We start from the raw sequence: 21,833 nt of genomic DNA on the forward strand, positions 1-21,833 counted from the left end.
CTTAATTGTCGTGCTGGGACCAGGGGTTTATTTCAGCCGGGTTTATCTGTATCAGCGATACGGAAAAACTTTCCATGCCTGGCACACACCTACATCCACTAATGCCTCTTGCCGAGCCTGCGGCGACTCGCAGTGCACCCAGAGCCGGCCCAGCCACGAAGCGACCCTTGCAATTGCAAAGGGACCCGTGGCCAGCAGAGGGCCCCCTAGAGTCACTGCTAGCTAGTGGGTGAAAAAAATCATACATCAAAGCGGCCTCTAACCAAATTTTTGCTTAGGGCCCCCAAAGGTCTAGGGCCGGTTCTGAGTGCACCAACGTGATGTTGTCGTTGTGCAAAAAAATGTTTGCCAAAACAAAAACATTTACGCCCTGCCATGTTACGCACTTTCGCTATCACGTACTCAACGTATCGATAACCCCAATGCCGATTGTCGTTGCATTCGAGCGCCAGGTGGCACCCAAGCGGTAGCCGCTCCTGACTACAGTCGGCTCTTTGACGTGTACACGTATTCATGGCGACTTTATACCAATGTTAACAATTTTTTTAGATATAAAACAACTAATAATAATACGTATAGTATAATAGACAAGTTAATATATAAAAAAGGTCTACTTTTCACACCGATGGTTGTGCAGTACAAATGCGCCATGGGTTACTGAGCATTCCTCTGTTTAGGTACTGTACCACATTACCATCCACCATCTCTTTCCTTAAATTTAAGAAACTTTCCATTCACGTTCTCGTTTTCAAGAACGCATCTTGGGCGTCGGAATAACGCCAAGGTAGTTTACTGGCGCCAATGTGCATGCATATACACAGTGTTCTGCTTGAGTAACCTTTCATAACTCAGATGACCTGTTGAGAAACTAGTTGATATGTGTAGCTCTATACCTTTCAAAGGTTTCCAAACAACAAAGACGTAGCATGATAACAAGTGGCAAAAGATAGCAAATACCACGACAGATAAAATTAAGATGCAGTCCTTTTTGGAACCGTAGCAAAATTGTGAGAATAATCCCTCCCTTTGAACATTGCTCGTCCGAGACATTTCCCTGTCCACTTCTGATGCGGAGAGGCTGATCCGTGCCCTTGTGTTTTCAATGATTGATTTTTGCAATAGTATTCTGTTTGTCACCACCTCTGGATGTATTGCAATATGTCAACAACACCGGCTTCCAGAATCTCATAAAATGTCCCGGGGCATAGCTAACATATTCCAGTCTTGGCCTCTTTATTTTACTGGCTTCCTATAAAGCTCATAGCAGCGTTTACATTTTTATTTTTGGCATATAAGACTCTCAAAAGTGGACGACCGAGGTATCTTCACAGGTTCACAGATCTCACACGCGCGTGTGTCATCCCGAACGCTTCGTTTGTCGATGTCTGGTGCCCTGCGAGCATTCCTCGGCCATGGTCCGCACACAAATCTGTCGTCTGATGAAGCTAGTTGTAATTACTGGCGAAACGTCGTACTGTTGTGGATTTGCTCTCCAACACAACGGTGTGCTGTACTAGTAACGAATTGGCATGTTTGTTTACGTTACAAACCTTACGAATTGGCTGCGTCGGGTGGTGGTGGGTTTAATGACACATATTACCGAGATCTAACCCAAAAAAAACCTCTATTATGGATATTGGTCGCGAAAGCCTACGTGTTACACTTCCTAAATGAGCTCCCGTACACTTCTTAGTATTTTTCCACCCCTTGGGCCAGAGATTTCCCCGAAAATTTACTTATTTTGTGGCGTGTAGCACCGTTTAGTACCATGCGCAAAAGTATATTTATCAATGTAATATATAGTTACGTTTATTCAGTACAGCAAATAACAAAAACAGTTATGGGAAATTGATATTGACAAAACTAAAAATCACATTTTGAAAATGTATTTTGTATCGTTTTGTATCGTAAAATACGACAGTGTTAATGAGGATCCTACTGGGATAAAATAGCAACGAAAAATGATGACTGTATTGTACTGATGAGGCTTGAGGATGAAACCAGCCTACGGTTCTATCATTTGCTTCAATGCTGCTTGTTTTTGAAAATGGCCACATTTTGTGAACTCCTTGAGTTGGTGGTCTAAACCAGCGGTCCCCAACCTTTTTGGCACCAGGGACCGGTTTCATGGAAGACAATTTTTTCACAGACGGGGGGAGGGGGGGGGGGGAGAAGGGTTCATCATTGGGTCTATCCCCCCTTTTCAAAGAAGCTCTCCAGCTACGTTTGTTTTTTACTCATTTTGGCTTGGGTTAGTTTGTGGGCTTACCAAAACTGACTGAGACAAGTGGGCAGTGCGGGAAAGAGGCACGGATGGAAGTGGTCAATAAAACAATGGGGCGGGCCACGCGCGTAGACTCACCGCTCTCACCTCCTGCTGCTGTGCGGCCCGGTTCCTCACAGGCCACGGACCGGTACGGGTCCACGGCCCGGGGGTTGGGGACCCCTGGTCTAAATGACTTAATGGCCACGGATTTAGTTACGTTGAGATGCGGTCTTGAGAAGGGCGATGGGAGGTTTTGTACAAGCAATGCACACGTTTGAGTGTTGTCACATTTTCTCAAGTATGCCTTCCAAGATTATGCCAATGTGGTGAACGTTTTGAGGAAATATGTGGTCAAATCGTGTTATGATTAAATCCTTTACCTATCTTCATAATAATTAAGGAAGGAAATCATTAAAAGAGTGGTCCATTCCTAATGTGCCCCAGTTGCATAGCCCCAGACCGTGTGATGGGTTGTGACAGGCAGCATGTTTGGGCTCCATGCGGTGTTTGAAGGTTTGTCTACAATTAGGGGCCGTCCATAAATGACGTCACGAGATTTTGGACGATTTTTGACGCCCCCCCCCCCTCGTCACACGGCGTCACAAAAAGTCAGACCCCCCCCCCCTCAAATATGACGTCACAAAGCTCTGCCCCCTCCCCCAAATAAAACATGCTTCTAACCGCTTTAAACTATTGTCATTGTAGTGCGTATTTAATGTGGCGCTGCACTCTGATGTTGTAGGAGTGTTGTTATAACAGTTAGTGTTGTTATAACAATTCTATATTTATTTAAAGTTGCGCATTTTGATGTGACGTCACATTTCTCAACCCTCCACCCCCCTCGTCACACATCGTCACAAATCTCTGACCCCCCCCCCCCAGGTGCGTGACGTCATTTAAGGACGGCCCCTTATCACATATAATCCTCGATTTTGACAATGATAGCTGTCGCCGAGTTGTTTTCTGGGTTCGTTGTGGTGAGGTCCTTGAGATCTGACTTCCCCGTACGTTTTTAGTCCGTGCTTGGGATGGTGGAGGCTGGCAGCTATCAGAGATCCACAAACGTAGTGACGGCCCCACGCTGTGTAAGTTCGGCCCTGAAAAGGACCTTTGGTGTTGCGATCCTGATCGGGGGGCCCTTTTCGGGCGTTCGATTGCCGGGTTGGTGACATTGGTTTGTGACAAAGCACGCAACAGAGGAGACCACGGTAAGGTTGTCATCTTCTCCATTGTAATTTTCATTATAAGGTAATCTTTCATCACAATGGAAGTAGTGTACAGCAATGAACGAAAATGCAATAAAATGCTAAATACAACATATCAAAGTTATGGGAAACTGATATTGCTATCATTGTCATATTGTAAAAAATATATATTTTATAATAATTAAAAAACATATTTTGCAATACCCTTTGTGCCGCGGTTACATAACCAAAGCACAACGAGGCCTTGTCACCGTAAAACAAACGGGGATAATTATACCCCGGCATGCTTTGCCCTCTTCATGTCAACATCACCTTTGAGCTCAAAGTCACTGCTTTCCTGTCACTGCACGACACATCTGAACATTTACTACAGGCAAAGGTTTTACCATTTCTAGCAATAAAACAGGTGTTAAGATGCTAAAACATCAAACTGAAACCTTTTGCAAGGAAACATGTCAGCATTAACCACATACACTTGTGGTGAACATGCAAAAAAAAACATGCTCTGATATTATATGCATTGTCATTGAAACTGATTGGTCCACACCAGAGACCGCTTTCTTTAGACCCTGGTCTCAAACAGTGTTAGACCAGAGGACGCCGAAATGCGAACAGCACAAAGACAATGCCACTATCAATACATTAATAGCTCGGGGCGAGCAGCTACATCATGGGACTTCCCTTGCCAGTATCAAAGTATAAGAATAAATTTGACCCTTTCTTTGATGGTGGCAAGGGAGGTCCCATGATGAATATATACTGTTGGTATAAAACAAATATAATGACGATGATTTACACTCTTAATTAATTGAGGATAGGAAGTTTGCTCCATCTTGCATCCCCAGCAACCCTGGTTCGATTCTGAGCCACGTCTAGCATCAGTGGCGAGTGATATTTGAACCGGTGGTCCTGCATGGCCCCTGTAGCTCCCTCCACGCACTAACACCATCATCTATACCCTTCAAACAACATACATGCCAGGCACATGCAAGCACTGTGGTTCTTCATGTGCGGTAAGTGTTACAGTTGATATTTTATTTATTACTTATAATTTGTATTTCTGACCTTAAAAGGTTGTTCAAGAGTGGAACATTTCGGGGCTGAAACAAAGCTCGGTTTTTAACATGGGAGGGAACAGTGGCGGCTCCTGCTAAATCTCTCAGGGGGGGGCAAATGTCTGGATGATTGATAAGGATAAGGTCCACCCATGCAATGGATAAATTAACAGCTTAAGCATGTAAAGGCAACTTCACTACTTTAATATTAATGAAAAATAAAGTGACTCTTACAATACATCTCCTTGTTTGTTTCTATACTCACTATTATTACAATCCACTCAGTTTTTTTATTAAAGATTCCACTAGGTGGCGACAAATTATATTGTTGGATGAAACGTGCTTACGTATGATGACGTAAGCACGTTAGGGCGAGCCCTCCCGGAAGCCATAGAGAATGCATTGGAGCACCCGCCGTTCGAAAAAAAACATCTTTGAATGTAAGTCTATGGGGCCACTCGGGGCGATTCTCAGCCGGAGTGAAATCGCCCAAAAAGAGGCGGTACTCCACAGAACGTGACATGACGCTGATTGGACTATATCCAGAGGCACAGTAACGGCTAGCGTGACTCTGTGGTTGAATGAGATTTTGAATGTGATTGAAAAAGTCCCTTTCACACTTTGGTGGTGCGTCGCCCAATCACCCTAATGAAGAAACCGCCCCTGGGAGGGAATCAATGGGAAAACGAAGATTGTTGCACGAGTTGTCTTTTAGGGACCGACCATAAATGACGTCACGCGATTTTTGACGATTTTTGACCCCCCCCCCCCCCTCGTCACACGGCGTCACAAAAAGTCAGACCCCCCCCTCAAATATGACGTCACAAAACTCTGACCCCCCCCCAAAACCATATTTCCATTTTGAAAATAAAACATGCTTCAATTCGCTTTAAACTATTGTCATTGTAGTGCGTATTTAATGTGGCGCTGCACTGTGATGTTGTAGGAGAAAACCTTTATAAAAAAGTATATTTATTTAAGTTGAACGTGTTGTCTATATTTAAAGTTGCCCATTTTGATATGACGTCACATTTATCAACCCCTACCCCCTCGTCACACATCGTCACAAATGTCTGACCCCCCCCCCCCAGGTGCGTGACGTCATTTATGGATGGCCCCTTACCGAGCAATTTTCGCGGAACGCATCTTGCTCGTTAAGCGAGACACTTCTGTATAAGGAGAGACGTTGCTTTTCGCTATCTCAGGTTTCGCCTTGAAAGTGAAAATGTACACCAAAAATACATTGCACAGTTTGGTGTGTGTCTGAAGCCTGCCGATGGTACAATCTAACAATTTATAACAGCGAGCATGTGTACACTATGGTACAGGGTCAACACCAAGCTCACTGACACCTTCGTGGGATTTCCAGAGGAGCCCCCCCCTTCCCCCAAAGAGGTGAGGATGGTGATTACCAACTCACGTGATGACACCGTAAGCAGACTGTGTGGGTGCTTCTGAAAACGACATGGGGTATAGGGGGTGTCCTCTGCAGTAAATCGTTTTACACCCCCTATATTTTCACCCACGGGTAACGTCAAATATCGCCTGTCCCTTTTAGCACCATGGTTATCGATGTCCACACTGAGGTCAATGTAGTTCACATTATTAAATATTTAGTTAAACAATTGAACGACGATTGATATGGACTACAGTGGATGACAACATCGGCGGTTTTTCGTATAATCTTTGATCGAATGCGATGGTGGGCAGCGGCGACACAGCCATAGGTTCGAGGTTGAAAGCGTCAAGTGAATGGTTTTCCAAAAAGGTGTCTTTTGGACATATCTAAAACTGTTTCGGGTGTCTAAACATCCACCAGTGGATGTGCCTTATGATGGGAAGATTGATCTCTCAAACAACAGTGACCACAACGTTTGTCAAACACCAGGGGTGACGCAAGCAAAACATAAAATAGCCACGTAAAAGAACTACATTCTCTCCAAGGAGGTGTGTACTTGTCAGTAAATATACTCAAACGATTGTGAACAGCCAGGGGTGGTTTTATTTGTACTTAGTCGATAAAGTCCGCCCACTTCTCCTCCCCACAGTATGTCGTCTACTAGAAGTCCACGCTTTGCTCAGATCAAAGTTTCTTCCACGGAGAACACTTAGATAACTGGACAAGCAGGTGAATATATTCATTTTCATGTGTATTTCATCGCGTGGAATTATATTTCATCTGACCTAGATAATACGTTAAAGGAATAAGCAAAATCAGTTTGTGCTCTATATACAGGCATTATCTGTGTGAATGTGTATGCAGTATATCAATATGTGCGTGTGAAATTTATGTTGGCAATTGCTATTGTCGCAATGTTCTTTCAGTGCAAGCCTCACCAATGTTTGGGTTACATTGATGTTTGTGTGTTTTCACGCCGGGAAGTGTATTCATACTTTCATAGTGAAACTTTACTTTCTGCCATGGATGTTGTTATACTTTTGGTTACCGAGTATATTGGCTGCTGCCTTCTAAAATAAACTAAACTATTTATTTTTTGTATTACCAGGTAAGACCCACTGAGCTATATAGTTTTTCTTAGAAGCGACCTGGCCTAAAATGATAGCTCAACGGTAGTGGCTTATGTGGAAATTTATAGCAGCCAAATACTCTAAACGCGTGTTGAATCTAAACGTTGAGGGTAAAACCGGAGGACCCAGAGAAAAATGTACGCCACCATGGGGAGAGAGACACGCAGACTCCAAATATACAACAAGCGTCAGGGTCGGGATCAAATCCACGCTCTCCTGCATACCAGGCGAGGCAGTTAACATGTCGCCACCGCGACGCTCCATTAAGAGTTAGAATAAACAAAAAAAACCTTGAAATCAGAGGTAAGTAGCAATTGACAAATCAGGGGGCAATAAGGTGAATCGATAAACTGATAGATGTCGAGTTTTACTTTACACCACATAGTTGTTCTAATCTCCCCACATTCACACGAAGCATGTGATGCGTTTTGCAATCCATGTTGAATTTGTAGATTTTGGCAAGGTGACTCAAGAATGCTTTTAAATCCATCGATATGTCTCTGGTCAGGTTTCAATGTCTAGATGCGAGCCTATTCTGGGGTTCAGAAGCAGCGGATAGAGTCCATTAAGCCGGGCGACCTCTTCGACAAACACAGCGGCACCAACTCGACTTGTAAACTTGGACTCCCATTCCGTAGCCTTGACTTTTCCACGTGAGAGTCAATTTACACAATACAGTAGTTGCATTTTTCGGTCAGGCTCAGAGAAAATGTGCCACTACAATCCACGTTGGCAGGACACCACGTGGTAGCAAAGTGACGTCGCTTTCGGATGAATCAGTCTAGAAAAATGAACATATACATGTCAGGCAGAGTACAAAGGTCTGACGGTTGTGTTTACCACCAACAGAATAATCTTTCCGTGCAATGTCTACCAAAACCATTACATTCCTGGCTCTCGGAGTAACCGCCATTGCCCTGATAGTGGTGATTATCGGAACGGGGCTAACTGGAGATCGACTCAGGAGGGCGGGCATCAACCCAATGAAGGTAACACATATACACAATATCACAAACGTGTAGTGGTACTTCTCGTGTTTTTAATAATGTTGTCTAATATAAGGTGGTCGGACACAAACATACCGTATAGCGTTTTTTTTTTCAGCAGCAGCATAAACAAACGTTATGGGGGACATATGGGTACATGCCGGCTGACACCAAAGTGCTTGCCCCGCTGAAGGACTGAGCTGACCGATCAATTAAACTACCTGCAAAGGGGCCGTCCATAAATGACGTCACGCACCTGGGGGGGGGGGGGGTGGTCAGACATTTGTGACGATGTGTGACGAGGGGGGGGGGGGGGGGAGAAATGTGACGTCACATCAAATTGCGCAACTTTAAATAAATATAGACAACACGTTCTACTTAATTAAATAGACGTTTTAATAAATGTTTTCTCCTACAGCATCAGAGTGCAGCGCCACATTAAATACGCACTACAATGACAATAGTTTAAAGCGATTTGAAGCATGTTTTCTTTTCAAAATAGAAATATGGTTTTAGGGGGGGGGGCAGAGCTTTGTGACGTCATATTTGAGGGGGGGGGGGTCTGACTTTTTGTGACGCTGTGTGATTAGGGGGTGGGGGGTCAAAAATCGTCCAAAATCGCGTGACGTCATTGATGGACGGCCCCAAATGGAAAATACATAATGGGCGACGTTTTGGGCAAATTCCCTTTAATAGCACATCAAAGTTGAGGTTTTTTGTTGTTGTTGTTTATGCTGAAACACCACTACCAACGCAGCATCACCCGATGTATCTGTTTAATTTTGACCAACAAATATCTGTTCATCAAATGCATGAACACACACACACACACACCCCCTAAAGCACTGGATCAAAGATGTAGTACACTGCCTCTGGGTACATATTTAAGGCTGAGTCACCCAAACAAATTGAACGACGATGACCATAAATAGTTACACGAATCGGACTTAGAACCTTCAACAGAATTCGGCCAGATCATTACATTGGGCTCGCGGGAATAAAAAAGAAAATCAACAACGAATCGGTGCGCGTGCATATATCGACGACGATTGCCTCCGGCTGTGATGGTGTGTCTCTCTGCTGTGTCAGTACGGGATAGTCCTGGATGCCGGCTCTTCCCACACGGCGCTCTTCATCTACGAGTGGCCGGCTGAGAAGCAGAACGACACGGGGGTGATTGCCCAGCGCCACCTTTGCGACGTTAAAGGTGAATCCGCCAGCGCAGTCACCGCGGCGCCCTTAAACTTAATGACAACAACGCAAGTCACTGCCTTTCCGCGTCCGCCAATTCTTCCTTCCAGATTTAAGAAACATGCGTTTAGATCATTCGGCTGATCTATATAAATGTCCACACAATAAGCCACTTCGTTAAGCTCTCATTTGTGGCCAGGTTGCTTAGAAAAGATTCCAAGAACACAGGATGAGATGTTACTATCCTTTGTGCAAGCACTTCCAAGAGTTCATGAACAGTGAGCCTGGTGAAATTTGGGGAGCGCATCGTCAGTAGTGTACCTTTGGTTCCTAGGGTGTTTCGGCCTTTCACACTATACATCCCTCCCCAAAGGCGGCCAGCGACAGGGTGATCAATCCTACTGCTTGCGTCCCATTCCCAATTAGTCATAGGAGTTGCCTTGTTGTTGATAGCCAACATCCCATGGGACTCGCTCAGTCGGCCCTTACCTGGTACAACATTTCGTTTGATGAACTCGCAGGAGGAGGGATCTCGAGTTACAAGAGCTCCCCATCCGGGGCCGGGGAGTCACTCCGGGCGTGCATGGACGAGGCCAAGGCCATCGTGCCCAAGGACCGCTGGGCTGACACGCCGCTGGCTCTGGGGGCCACTGCCGGCATGAGGCTCCTGGAGTGAGTACCAGAAGGCCCCCCCCCCCCCCCTGACCTGCATTACCCACCACACATTGTCTATGGGATTCCAACAGAGAAGGTTGGAGCATGACTAGAGAGAGACTACGCAGATTCACTTGAATCTGTGGTGCGGCATCTCAGAGCGTGCAACATATCGCGACCGACTGCCCAATCGGATCATTCAACGGCGATCTTAAACAAATCCACACGGATTGTCTTGAAGCAGTTGAGCGGATATCAAATCTCGACATCAATATATAACTTAATATGCGAGGGTGAATTGAATGTATGGGCATGTGTATGTATGATGAGCTTCTTTCGCACCGTACGTAGCCAACCGTGCCGTGGCAAAGCAGTTATGGGTTACAGTAGAAATGCATTATATTACTGTACTCACAATTGACAGTGTGCATATATTCACACCAATGCAAATACATCATATGCTATCAGCAAAAAAAAAAATCAGTGACTATAATTAGGGTGTTGAACTAGGACATTGAAATCCGTTTTTTTATTCTGGGCAGCCACCCATGATACTGTACAACTGGTTTATCAAGTTCTTGCAATATTCAGAGTCTCAAAAAAAAGTATTCAATAAATTATTAAACAAATCAATATGGAATAATACCACTTAATTTTGCATTCATCAGGTTTTAGGATTTCAACATTTTCATTGATGTGGATGTGATTGACAATATTAAAAGGAGTGTCTATATCGTGGATAAAAATACTTATTAAAGAGGCTTAAAACGTAGAATGAGAGCGTGGTTCGAGAATGAGATTACAGTATCCAGATCCACTTAGATGAAAAACAAAGGACTCTTTATGTGAGGGTGTCCCGTGACCCCCTTTGGCAGTTTACATGGCCTAAAAGTGCCCTGAACCTCGTGTAAGTGTTGTATTGCTACCACCGTCACTTTGTGGTGAATGGCAGCTGTTTTGTTGTTGTCGTTGACCTAAGTTTGATTCCTGGTCATGGCTAAAATAATTGCCAAAGTGATATTCAAACTGATCCTGGGTCTCTCCTAGATCAACTCAGCCATAATGAGTAACTGGTGAAATGTGTGAATATCAGACAAAGCTAGGCACGGAAAGACAAAAGGCAGCCAGGCACGGAACTGGTGGCACCAAACTCTTTGGCTCTTTCGGTAAAGTCACGAAGGTATAAAATAAGATACATTTATTTAATTCTAGAGTATGGATCCCTGCAGTCACGGAAACTTCAAATCTAGATTGGTGGCACCAACCCGATGAGCACCATTCTGTACTCGATCGGTGCCCTCTATCAGCACTTCTACAGTCTGTATAGCTATGTGGGGAAAACTTTGCATTTGTTCAAACACGTGTGTGTGTGTGCGTGTCTTTGTGGGTGGGGAGCGATAGTGTAGCGGTTAGCGCGTTGCGCTATAATCCCGGTGACCCGGGTTCGATTCTCGCTCACGGCCAACATCGGTGACGATTATCTGAACCGGTCCCGGGCCTCCCCTAGGTCGACTCAGCCTCAAATGAGTACCTGGTGCGGTGTGCAAACATCGCCACTCGGGAGACAAAGGCGGTCGGGCGTGGTGCTGGCCACCCACCCCCTCGTGTACCGTTCCAGCCTTCATAGGTGCTCTATCTTTGTGTCTTTGTGGCCGTGTGTGCAGGATGAGTGACTCGGTGGCAGCGAAGGCAGTGCTGTCCTCGGTGCGGGAGGTGCTCGACTCGTCTCCGTTCTCGTACCACGAGGCGCGCATCATCTCGGGCCAGGAAGAGGGGACCTACGGTTGGATGACGGCCAATTACTTCTTGTACAACTTCATTCAGGCATGGAAACGACTGAACGCCCATCGTAAACAGCCTTTTGCTGCTTAGCAATTGTGCTTGTTATTACCGCTCGCTGTCAACAATATAATTGTGCATTTTATTGACTTCACAGTAATTATCACAATCATCGGATTATGTATGTATGTATGTTAAACTTCTCTTGTGCCATATGTAGGGGGAAGGACACCAAACTAAACACAAAAAGCAGTTCTAAAGAAATTAGTTTTCAATCAAGATTTAAAAGTGGATAGTTCCAGTGGCTTCCTAAAATCGGAAGGAAGAGAATTCCAGACGGCCGCAGAAGCGCATCTAGAAGTGCGCAATGCAGTGACCATCTTTGTTTGATGGCCAACCAAAAAGCGTGATTGCCGACTGCACCTTTCTATGCACTGGGTATTCCTTGGGACATGCCACTCTCCTCTCACCACAAAGATACTCAATGTGGAGTCGGTCAAATATTCCAGATAGTATCCTCATAAACAAGGTGTCTTGAGACCAGTGCCGCTGCGAACGGTGCGCCGAGGGTGGGCTCCACGCAACCAAATGTCAATTATCCCACCCAAGTTCGCTCCCCTTCGCGGTGCATCTCTGTTGTGGTTGCCCACGCAACGGTGCTCCTGCCCCCCCCCCTGCACCCCCCGCGCTCGTTTCAGACTTCCTGGATAATTAAATGACATTACTGTTCGACAATAACCTACATCCACAGTGGCCTTTGGTGAGCAGGGAATTTTAAATGCAGTGTTTGTGAATCCTCCCATATGAAATCATATAGCCTAGTTAACATCAACTGATGCCGTGCCTGCATTTGAATTACAATTTTCACTGGCTTACTGTATGCTAGGAGAAAGTAGTCACAGGTGCTAAACTTTGGTGCTGTTGTAACAGCATAACACAGTCCCGTGCGTGGCATAGCGTGATTGACATAGATCCTGGTCCAAGGAATGATATGGCCCCCCTGTTCAATTGCCTCATCTGCATAGCCCAGCCACTGGGGGCCCCTTCGGCCAGATCGATGGCTTTGCCACAGAGCATAACTCACCTGGCAAAAAGTGCAACCTCTGTTTTTTTTTGTCTGCTTTTGGATTATCCTCTCGACCCCTCAGTTCACATGGCTGGGCAAATGGCAATGGACCACATCCACGAAGCCCGTCGGAGCCTTGGACCTGGGTGGAGCATCCACTCAGATCACATTTATGACTGAGGAGCCTCTGCAGGGCTCACCGGACAGCCTGACCATCCAGCTGTACGGAAGAAAGTACCACGTGTATTCCCACAGCTACCTGTGCTATGGACGTGACCAAGCAATCAAACGCTTCCTCTCCACTCTATACAAGGTGGGCTCAACACGAGTGAGGCACGTCTGGAGATATGCCGAAATATAGGCACGTTCATACACAAACACACGTGATAATTATAATAATGTCGTTGTTGATAGCATTTTGTTAGTTTAACACGTAGGCTTTCGCGACCAATATTATTCATTATGAAGTTTTTCGGTTAGCTCGCGTTATTTATAAATGTGTCGTAACCCTCCACAACCAAACACGGCCAATCAGCAAAAAAATTGTCACGTTGACAAAAGACAAATAGTTCACTACTTTAGCCCACCGGTGTGTTGAAGAGTGAATCCACAACATTTACAATTTTTGAGTACGACGTTTCGCTGGTAATTACATCCAGCATCATCGGGCAATTCGGCAGAATGGTGAGGCTATGCTCTTGCTCCCGGTCTTAAATAGAGCAGCAGCAGGGTGACGTCATCATTGAACTCATCAGGTGCAATGATTTGAGGCGGATGGGGGGGGGGGCATTGTAATTATATTATAGATTGGTAATCAGTCAATTGTTACGATTAGTAGATTAGTAATTATGAAGCATTTTGTTAGTTCACTGCTGGATGAAAGCCTGCCCAAGACATATCAGTCATGGCTTGGGGTCAGAGTGTGTTGGTGAGTGAAGGTGTTGCCCAGGATCGGTTCAAATATCACTTAAGATATCACCCATCACCGGTGTTAATTAAACTCGGGTTGCTAAGTTCATTGCACAGTGTGTTCACCACAACAAAGAGACAGGAGCTTTGTTGACATGCATTCATGTAAATAAGACGAGCTGTTGTACTTGACTAAAAACGTAATATTTTTTTTTATTGTTTTCGTTGTGTTGGCTACACAAACAAAACTCTAACTCATGATCCAATTCACACCCTCAAAGGCTTCTCCTGGAGCCCAGGTGGACAACCCATGCTACCCAACATTATACTCCGTTGCGTACAACCTCAGCTCCATCTACGACAGTCCCTGTACGAGCGACGAGAGGCCGGCGAATTATGATCCCAACCAATCCGTGACTTTCCGAGGCACGGCAGACCCTGCCGCATGCAACAACACGATCTCCAGCATCTTTAACTTCTCCGCCTGCAGTTCGCCCAACTGCACCTTCGATGGAGTCTGGCAGCCGCCCGTGCAAGGCCAGTTCTTGGTAACGTATCACTTCTTCTTCTCAACTACATTTTCACATTAAGGTGGTCAAGTCAGATAACTGCTGCGTCAGGGGCAGCGGAGTGTATCGCTGTGATGTCTCCTTCCTATCTGTGGATCGGGCGTTGCGTCGTTATACAGGGTGCTTCAGAAAATGTTTTAACACATACGAGACTTTCGTTTTCAACGGAAAAAGAACGGATAATACAATGTAACGTGACAAGAAATGTATGTTAATAGCAAAAAAAAAGTCAAAATGTCTCTACTTGTTCGCCATTATTGTCAACGCGTGCCTGGAATCTTCTCCAGGTGGTCTGCAGGGCCCGGAGGCACATTCCTTGTGGTGTTGTTGCTAATTCTCATTAAGCACCCTCTATGTTGTACGATCTGCTCTGGATAACCACAGTCGCACACTACTGGAGAGTTTTGAATCTTCCATTTGTGCATCAGGTATCCGCATCTGCCATGGCTCGTGCGGATGCAATTTAGGGTGGACCATGAGTTTCGTGGAAGATCAAACCCTGGGATCTTCTGCGTTGGGTCTTTCACAAGTACAGTAGTTGTATCACTACTTCGAATCAACAACTGTAATCTTAAATTTAGATTTAAAGCTTTCGTGACTGCAGGGATTCATCTTGTTGGTTCTTTCGGTAAAGTCACGTAGAAGGGAAATAATAAAATAAAATAAAATTTACATAAAAAAATACAATTTTCACGACGTTTCGGCCACAACGCAAGCAGCCGTCCTCAGGTGAAAAACAGGGCTGTCGGAAAGACATCGTCCGAATGAACTAACTCCAATCTTGCAGGAGGTTCAAACGCAATCGCCGTATGTACAGCCTTTATAATTTCGCGGAAGTTTACCTTCGAGACAACGTTTGAAAGACTTAATCAGTTTTGACGATCTCGTTCTTGCGCACGGCAATATATGTTCAGGAGCGAAATGCCGATGTCGAGGTGTGCTCGTCAGGAAGAGGGCTTCGGGACAGGGAGAGTGCGTGCGTAGTTTTTCTGCGTCCTCAGTCGAAGGAGTGCAGACAAGCGGTGGTTCACGATGTGCGTGGGGCACGGTGGGCCTTCTCGTGGCCCACCTGCGATGTGTTTTCGTGGTCCCTTGAGGTAACACGAATGCCATCATCGAGGCGGCGATGGACGTCGTTCATTCGAATCCAGAGGACATCAATCATGTCAATGTTCACAGGCATGGAGATATGTGACCAGTTAATGATCAATTTCTGCAAAACCATGCTTGAGTGGTAGACTGAAGTTAAGTATGTTATTATTTGAGCAATACATTGCAGCTATGTAATGAGATTCTTAATGGGGAATTAATTGAGTGACAGTGATTGTGTTTAATACAGGTTTTTTGGTGTTAGATCGCGTAAATATATGTGCCGTTAAACCCGCCACCATCCGACACAGCCGAGTAGTAAGGGTTGTCACGTAAACAGAACGTGGCCAATTCGTCACTAGTACAGGATTCGTGTGTAGTGTATTGTGTAGTGTATAGTGTCGTGTACTAGTACAGCACACCGGTGTGTTGGAGAGCCAAGCCAACAACATTTACAATCTGAGTACGACGTTTCGCCAGTAATTACAACTAGCTTCATCAGGCGGCAGCCAGATTTGTGGAGAAGTCCACCTCAAATAGAGGGGTAGATGTGGTGACAACTCTTGCGCGAAGTGGGGGGGGCGGGGGGGTTAATGAGTCAACGCCCATTATGCGAGCCCATTGATCTTGTACTTCCTGTCCATTATGTGTAGTAAAATAGTTGTGGGGCCGTCCATAAATGACGTCACGCGATTTTGGACGATTTTTGACCCCCCCCCTCGTCACACGGCGTCACAACAAGTCCGACCCCCCCCCCCCAAATATGACGTCACAAAGCGCTGCCCCCCTCGCCAAAACCGTATTTCCATTTTAAAATAAAACATGCTTTAAATCGCTTTAAACTATTGTCATTGTAGTGCGTATTTAATGTGGTGCTGCACTCTGATTTTGTAGTTGGAGTGTTGTTATAACAATTTGTGTTGTTATAACAATTCTATATTCATTTAAAGTTGCGCATTTTGATGTGACGTCACACATCGTCACAAATGTCTGACCCCCCCCCCTAAGTGCCTGACGTCATTTATGGACGGCCCCTGTACACATTGATATATTTACGCGATTTAACCCGCGAAGAATCCTGTATTATGGATGATATTGGTCGCGAAAGCCTCCGCGTTGAACGGATTGTGTCCACGTGTGTGTTGGAGTACTGCGTTCTGCTTACGTTTGTTTCCGCAGGCTTTTTCAACTTTCTTTTACACCATGGATGCGTTCAACTTAACCGACTCGAAAGCCTCGCTGAATGTCGTCACGGACACTTTCGATTCTCACTGCGCGAAAACCTGGACTGAGGTTTGTGACGGAACAACGCTCACGTGTGTGTGTGTGTGCGTGCGTGTCCTCACCGTGATGACAGCATCAGCACGCGCTTTATCCAACTCGACAGACAGAGTGATCATAGTGTAGGGTGACATCTTACGTGACAAAATAACTTCCGTGGTATTCTTGGTTCTTTCGGTAAAGTCACGTAGAAGGGAAATAATAAAATAATACAAATTAAACATAATAAAATACAATTCCCACGACGTTTCGGCCACAACGCAAGCAGCCGTCCTCAGGTCTCCCCGACAGACGCTGTCTCCCCGACAGACCTGGTCTTCACCTGAGGACGGCGGCTTGCGTTGTGGCCGAAACGTCGTGAGAATTATTTTATTGTTTTATTTTTATTATTTTATTACTTCCCTTCTACGTGACTTTACCGAAATAACCAATAAGATGAATCTCTGCAGTCACGAAAGCTTTAAATCGAAATTTAACCTCCGTGGCTCAAATTGGACGAGATACGAATCGATGATTACCGACGAGGAAGCTATCCAGTTGAGGCACTGCATGCCTACATTGTACGTGCGTGGGTTTTTTTTTGTCATAGATGTTTTCTCAACGTGGATCGGTGAAAAGTACTTACGGAGTGGCAGCCAAAGATTTCAATGCATTCGAGAGTACCTCCACCGAGGAGATGGATCGATTAAATCAACCTGTGTGCAGAAGCAAGATAGAACATTAAATCACAGGATCGCAAGAGGCGTTGACAGTTTGGGAAGGCCTTTATCCAGCGGCGGATTGATTTTGGCTGATGATGTATATTTTCTCAGCGCGCACAACTTAGATGCAAGAATTGCTGGGTTATCAAGGTGTGGGATCGTCAGCCCATTGGGGCTGGCTGAGGTGCCAATCAGTAAATCACACACCAGTATCATCATCAACAGCCATGATCTCACCACTGCTGGATGAATTCCACCCAACGTCCCCCACCATCCCTCACAGTTTTGCAATCTCATAATCCAGTGTTTTCAGGAGCGGGCCACTTCTGCCGATGAAACATCAATGTGAGGGCCGCCACGCATTTGAAACCATCGGGGATTGACAGCAGCACAGTACGGGCCTTGCGAGGAAGAACAGCGCCATAATCCATCCGGATCCTGCACGCGAACCCCATGTCGCAGTCGCTCCATCTCCCTTAAGGAAGGGCTTTCGCGTTCATTACGTCTTTTGGCAGCCACTCCATTTTGTTAGTCTCACCTCACCGTCGTCATCACTTCTTGCCATTTAACAATTAAAACAAATATCGTCTCTAATTTGCATACCTCTCAACCCCTTATCAGTGCCCTACCTTCTACTTCTTCTTGGTTCTTTCGGTAAAGTCACGTAGAATGGAAATAATAAAATAATAAAAATAAGCCATATAAATAATTCTCACGACAAACCAAGTCAGACCTTATTGGTCACCCCGTGCCCTTATAAATAGTCACCGTTCATCCTACAAAGTCCAATCACAAGAGAGAAACACAAACAAATAAACAACAAACATTGTTTTTTTGCCCGTATTAAAACGGCTGTACGCCATATGGACCTGAAAACTCAATTTCCCTGTACAAGAATACGGGGTTAAACTCTATGGGTTGACATCTATGAATTTGCATCTGTTCCTCTCATCCATAATGTTCTCACCCATAATTCTACATCGCAGTGCCAGAGAACAAGAGGTGGGTGGGCCCGGCTGGTCGGGGCTGCTGTTTTAGTCAAAGTAAATGTTGTGTGCCTGATTGCGTCGTCTACGAGTTGCGTGACGCGCGTTGTTGTGTGCGTTGTACGTGAGCTGTGTGTGTGTGTCTCGGAGGGTGGGGTGGGACGTTGGGATGTGGCGATAAAAAGGCATTCTTTGCTCGCGTGTGTGAGCGTGAATGTCCTTTCGTTTTAAATCCAACGTGTGCCCCCTAAAACATTTCTTCACGAAGGAGTGAACGAATAAGTATAACCCGTAAAAACAAAGTTTTTCACTATAAATCCTTTATATGCGTGGTGGCTAGTCCTCTCGTCCTCTGGCTTGAGATGGCTGCCACCTATGGGTCAGATGATTGTCTGCGTATGAAACAATTGGTAATTAAATATTTAATTTGTTTTCCCTAAACAGTGTAAAATTTTGGAAATTTTTTTTCACGAACATTAATTGTCTCGCACAACGAGTCTGTGTGCAAAATGTCAGCTCAATTGGATCACGGGAAGTGGGTTAAGAAACGACCGAAAGATTTGCACGGTCGTAAGCAAGCAAGCACGCAAGCAAGCAAGCAAGTGAACTTAATATAAAGGATTTAAAAATGGTGTTCGCTTAGCATTGGTTCATCATGCAAAAATCACAATTTCTCGTCATGTGTCGATTTTATTGGTGATAAATGCCTTAAAGTGTGTGGGTGTGGGTGTGTTACGCGTGTATTTGACGTGACAGCTCTGGAATTTGTTGAGAAAATGACCCTGGCATTATTTCATTTTGATAATGACGGTTTCTAGATCTCATCCTTGAAGGTTCAATCGTAGTGTATTGTCTTAAAAATAGATACATTTTGCAATATTCGAAGCTTTCCATCTCTAACTCTGGATGTTAGTGGAATCAGAACAGCTAATATTTAACAAGTGAGTTGTGAAATTTAAGAGTGAACTTTGTCCTCAGGTTACAGCACAAAATCCCGGAATTAAAGCCGACCGCTTGAAAGACTACTGCTTTCAGGCATATTATGTTTACACGCTGCTGATTAAAGGCTACAAATTTGACACAGACAACTGGCAAAGCATCACTTTTCAGCGGATGGTAAGTATTCCGAGCCCTATAAGCCACGTTTATTCTTGGTAAAATAATGCACATAAAATGCATAATTGATGCAGAAAAACTGAATACTTGTCATAATGTGTAAACCATGATCCGACAGGTCACCCTGGTTATTACGGTGGGTGTATTTACCATAAAATATGCAACCAGCTGCATAACAATGGACATCAACGAACCCCCGCTGTCAATAAAAATGAGTAGGCCATTGTGTGCCGGCGTAATGGCCGCAAATTTTGCCATATCGGCATACTACGCAATTAAAATTACACGCAGCAATCATCCCACCCTACTGGTAGACAAATTCCCGCTCTAGCCAAGTGCTGGCATCACCGTTGTGCCACACGGGATCAGCTTGCCGCTGGAGGGTGCCCTTTCAAATGAGATGAGACGCGAGTCGTTTTTGGCGTGTAAAGCCCTCGAAGATGCTCCTGGCACGAAGGGCAAATCTCTCGATCAAGAAGAGCGCGGGTCCCACGAATCCCACCCGCTACCTCTTGCCAAGATGTCTGAGCCAGTATCGAATGGATCTCGAGCAGTGGTTCTTAACCTTTATTGCAGCCTTGCGGCCATTTGGTTATCAATCGTAAAATAAAAAGTAGTGTTAATAAATACATAGGGTTTGATGAAACAAAGTAGTTGTAATCTTCAGTTTCAAGCTTTCGTGACTGCAGGAAATCAATACTCTTTGGTTCTTTCGGTAAAGTCGCGTAGGTATAAAATGAAATAATGCACGACGTTTCGGGCGCAACACAAGTTTCCATCATCAGGTGAGAAAGCGTTCCAAAAAGAAAAGCATTCCAACCTGATGACGGACGCTTGTGTTGCGCCCGAAACTTCGTGATTTATTTTATTTTATACCTACGTGACTTTACCGAAAGAACCAAAGAGTAAAGTAGTTGTACTTACATGCCCGTGCTTATTTGTGTTTCGGTGATTGACCTTCTAAAACAATCTGGCCACTGTCTCGCACCCCAAGAAAAGGGCATCTCGTACCCCCAGGGGGTGGGTGCACCTCAAGTAAAGAACCACCGCTCGAGTCGAGCAGGGATCGCCAAACCTGTGGCTCCAGAGCCGTGTGCGGCGGCTCTTTAAGGAACTGCTTCGTGACAGTTATTCATTCAGGATCACCGTCTCGTATTCGCATGCATTGCGGCTCTTGACATATTGAGGGTTTTTTTTGGTTGTTTACAGAGTTCCAAAAAAAATGGCTCTTCCCGTTATTTTGGTTGCCGATCCGTGGTCTAGAATGGAATGCCCTTAAGTGAAACCCCCTTCCGCCAGCAGTTGCGTGAGCAAGCAATTTCAGGGCTGCACCTTTACGGTTTATAATTACTCCTAGTGGCGTTACCTTTGACGGACGACTGCGACGCAGCATTGTAAATCTCTAGGTGATGCCTCACCCGTTTTACAAATAACGAAGCTCAAGAATGTTCGTCAATAACGCCGCCTTGAGTTGAAAAACTAACTTCTTGTTTCTGTTCTAGGCGGGAGGTGGGAACCTGGGTTGGGCCCTTGGATTCATGCTCAACGTTACGAACAGGGTGCCTGTGGAGATGCTCCCAGAGCTGTACAGCACGGCCGAAATGGGCTTGGGTTTCCTCGCCACCCTGCTCATCCTCACCTTCATCATTGTATTATTTTGGGTGCACCACCTGAAGCGAAAGTAGCATTCGTCATGTCAGCTACACTAACAGGGTGCAATCATACATATGTATACGGGTATTTTAGCTAACACATTGAGAAGTGAATTAAAATCTTTTTTTTATGTAAAGGTGCACGTTGGGTGGCAGTGTGGCACAGTGCCTCAGAGAAAAAAGGGCCTGGGTTTAATTCCTAACCTTGGAACTTTTATGTGTGGAGTTTGTATGTTCTTCCATTTTTCTGTATGGGTTTCCCTGTTTCCTCCAAAAGCAATCCACACGTAATGTAACTAATATTGGCCAAAACATTCCAATGATAAAGAGCTACTTAAAAACTACTTAATTGTGATGACACAATAATATCACCCCACTATCAAAGTATGAAAAAAAATTGTTTTTTACCCTTTCTGGGAATAAAATAGGTGTTAAGATGTCCACACACCAAATAGAAACCTGTTTCAAAGAATCAAGTCTGCATTAACCACACGTACTTATGATGAACATACAAACATTCTCTAATATATTCATTGTCTTTGAAACTGATTGGCCTCCACTGGAGACAGCAGCCTTCTTTAGGGCCCTGTCTCACCAGTGGTAGACCAGTGAACGGAGAATATTCAGTCAGAAATAAAGCTCGAGTTGGAACTATGTGTTGTTATATGAAGCTCATCTTTACATACATGAACCTCGAGCAAAACCCTGACCCAAAGCTGTCACATTCACCACTCAACATGTGTGTTTTTATGGACCCTGCAACTTCTACAATGAAGTGGAAATGTGGAACGAGTGGGGT

The 21,833-nt window shown here is 45.0% G+C and overlaps 1 protein-coding gene across 5 annotated transcripts; it reads left to right on the forward strand.

Moving 5' to 3' along the window:
- Positions 1 to 3,189: 3,189 nt before the first annotated feature.
- LOC133343350 (ectonucleoside triphosphate diphosphohydrolase 2-like) lies at positions 3,190 to 21,797 on the forward strand. 5 transcript variants are annotated; one of them, XM_061552882.1, is made up of 12 exons: positions 3,191 to 3,474; positions 5,855 to 5,921; positions 6,575 to 6,654; positions 7,905 to 8,044; positions 9,131 to 9,248; positions 9,754 to 9,904; positions 11,551 to 11,710; positions 12,814 to 13,044; positions 13,922 to 14,188; positions 16,478 to 16,591; positions 19,245 to 19,382; positions 20,885 to 21,797. In XM_061552882.1, exons 4-12 carry the CDS (start codon positions 7,922 to 7,924, stop codon positions 21,065 to 21,067), a joined length of 1,485 nt encoding a protein of 494 aa, XP_061408866.1. In that variant the 5' UTR covers positions 3,191 to 3,474; positions 5,855 to 5,921; positions 6,575 to 6,654; positions 7,905 to 7,921; the 3' UTR covers positions 21,068 to 21,797. The 5 variants fall into 5 exon arrangements, with proteins under 5 accessions (XP_061408868.1, XP_061408869.1, XP_061408866.1 ...); XM_061552883.1 differs by having other exon boundaries at positions 3,191 to 3,351; XM_061552884.1 differs by lacking the exon at positions 6,575 to 6,654 and having other exon boundaries at positions 3,190 to 3,474.
- Positions 21,798 to 21,833: the final 36 nt, after the last annotated feature.

Source organism: Lethenteron reissneri, chromosome 17 (assembly GCF_015708825.2).
Source record: "Lethenteron reissneri isolate LAM-NWPU_2019-01 chromosome 17, ASM1570882v1, whole genome shotgun sequence".
Taxonomy (NCBI): Eukaryota; Metazoa; Chordata; class Hyperoartia; order Petromyzontiformes; family Petromyzontidae; genus Lethenteron; species Lethenteron reissneri.